The sequence below is a fragment of the Pygoscelis adeliae genome, unplaced genomic scaffold, assembly GCF_000699105.1.
Source record: "Pygoscelis adeliae isolate BGI_AS28 unplaced genomic scaffold, ASM69910v1 Scaffold266, whole genome shotgun sequence".
Lineage (NCBI taxonomy): Eukaryota > Metazoa > Chordata > Aves > Sphenisciformes > Spheniscidae > Pygoscelis > Pygoscelis adeliae.
Window position 1 is genome coordinate 359,233 of NW_008824987.1, and position 2,026 is coordinate 361,258.

Sequence of the window (2,026 nt, forward strand, 5' to 3'; positions counted from 1 at the left end):
AGGCAGCTGTGGGGCAGGCCTGGGAGAGAGGGGTGAGGACTGAGGGCTCTGAGAGGCCCCACGTCCCACACCGGGCATCAGGCACGGGGCCCACAGGCGGCCGGGGGGCGGCTCAGAGTCTCCTCTCTCGCTTGCAGCACACAGCGGAGCGGGCTGGATGCCCACAGGCGGCAGGGCACTATCACAGGCTGCCCGGGCACTCGGCAGGGGCACAGGACTTTTCTCCCCCCGCACACAGGTCTCCTTGCCAAGACCCTGCCTTTGCTGTGCTGGGCTCCCCGGGGCCAGCCCCAATTACTGGTACCAGCTGCTGTTAAGGAGTGTATCTCTCCGGTCCACAGGCAGAAACCGGGGTGGTGGCGCTGGGGCTTTCCATTTCTCCCTGCTTTTGCACGCTTGGCTTCGCCAAGCCTGCACAGCTGCAGAGGACATGGCAGAGCAGAGGTACTGCGTAGACTATGCCAAGCGCGGCACGGCAGGCTGCAAGAAGTGCAAGGAGAAGATCGTGAAAGGAATGGTGCGCATTGGAAAGATTGTTCCCAACCCTTTCACGGAGTCTGGTGGGGACATGAAGGAGTGGTACCATGTGAAGTGCATGTTTGAGAAGCTAGAGAAGGCCCGGGCCACCACCAAGAAAATCGAAGACATCACAGACTTGGAAGGATGGGAAGAGCTACAAGATGGGGAGAAAGAATTAATCAACAAGCACATCTCAGGTGAGACACAAGGCAGCACCTGGGCCACTTTTCTACTTTACTCATTTTCAAGGTATGCCACCAATTGCCACACAGTCGTGCCTTTACCACGAAATCCTCACTGATGTATTAGTATGACCTAGTGACAAAGTGGGTAGCACTGCTCAAGTCTGTGTCTCAGCTCTATAGGAAAGGGAAGAAGTAGTCACTTCTAGAATAGCACTTCTTAATTCATTTGTCACAACTGATTATGGAGAAGGTCTAGGTGATTTAATTCACGTGCGGACACGGGCAGATAAATCCCAGGAGGAGGCATCAGTTATCTTCCATTTTCAGCTTTTTTCCCATGATCTTTAGTAAACTGTGTAGTCATTTAACTTTTGATATCTGAAAAATGTTCCTTCAGTTTTTTCTCCTCTATCCCCAGTTCTTTTAAGATTTGTTTGTTGAAGTATATCTTACATAATATGTTGAGGGATGTACGAGATTATTTCTGACTGCTGGTTTGAACCTCGCTGTTTTACAGAAGCTAATTCCAAGGCTGCCAGTACACCGAAAAAAAAAGTGATAGTCCAAGCTAAGCTCACTGCCACGGGACAAATAACTACAAAAGATCCATTAGCTCTCATCACTCCATCACCAAAGAAGTTCTCTGGCTTCACAGGTAGGACTTAAGAAACTGATTCTGGGAAATCCTTCTCTTCTAATACCAGCATCAGAGGTGTTTTAACTTGGCTCAGATCAGTAGTTTTTTATTGATAGAAAATGGTTTAGTTGATAGAAAATGGTTTAGTTTTAATTACTTTTTTAAAGTCTGGTTTGCCAAAAATTGTTAGTGCTTTCTTAGGCTGTTAGTCTTGAAAGAACTGATGTTAGAGTTTCTAGTATTCCCAAGGAAACAAAGTTTATGCAGTAACCCACATTGTCAGGCTGACTCCACTACTGCCTTAGTCCATTGGCCAATTTCAGTCAAACTGTGAAGATACAGACTAAAGATATCCCATGTGGAGCTCAAAACCTGTAAAAAATTGGTTGTGAGGGATTCCCAGCTGCAGTGTTCATGGAAGGGAAAACTGTTCTTCCTCAGCAGCTTGTCCTGAGAAACAGCTGCCAGCGGGACAGGCAGTGTGTGAGCACTGACTGACCTGACACAGGTGTGTAGCTCTGAACCACCCAGAGCACGTGTTGCCACATACACAGCCAAAGAGATGAGAATTTGTAGGGGTGTTAGTGTTATGAGAGAAGAGGGGATGGGGACGTTTTTCCCCCATTTTGGAAGTGATCTTAGGAAAACGTCTTGCTGTGAAGGGCAGAGGCCTATAAAGTAGAAA

At 48.0% G+C, this 2,026-nt stretch overlaps 1 protein-coding gene across 1 annotated transcript in view; it reads left to right on the top strand.

Moving 5' to 3' along the window:
• The first annotated feature begins 155 nt into the window (after positions 1-155).
• The window catches only part of LIG3 (ligase III, DNA, ATP-dependent), a 15,670-nt gene continuing 13,799 nt past the window's right edge, over positions 156-2,026 (top strand). The window contains exons 1-2 of the mRNA XM_009326059.1: positions 156-716; positions 1,222-1,359. Of these exons, the coding sequence (XP_009324334.1) occupies positions 158-716; positions 1,222-1,359 (697 nt within the window). The 5' untranslated portion in view covers positions 156-157. The remainder of the gene's footprint in view (positions 717-1,221; positions 1,360-2,026) is intronic.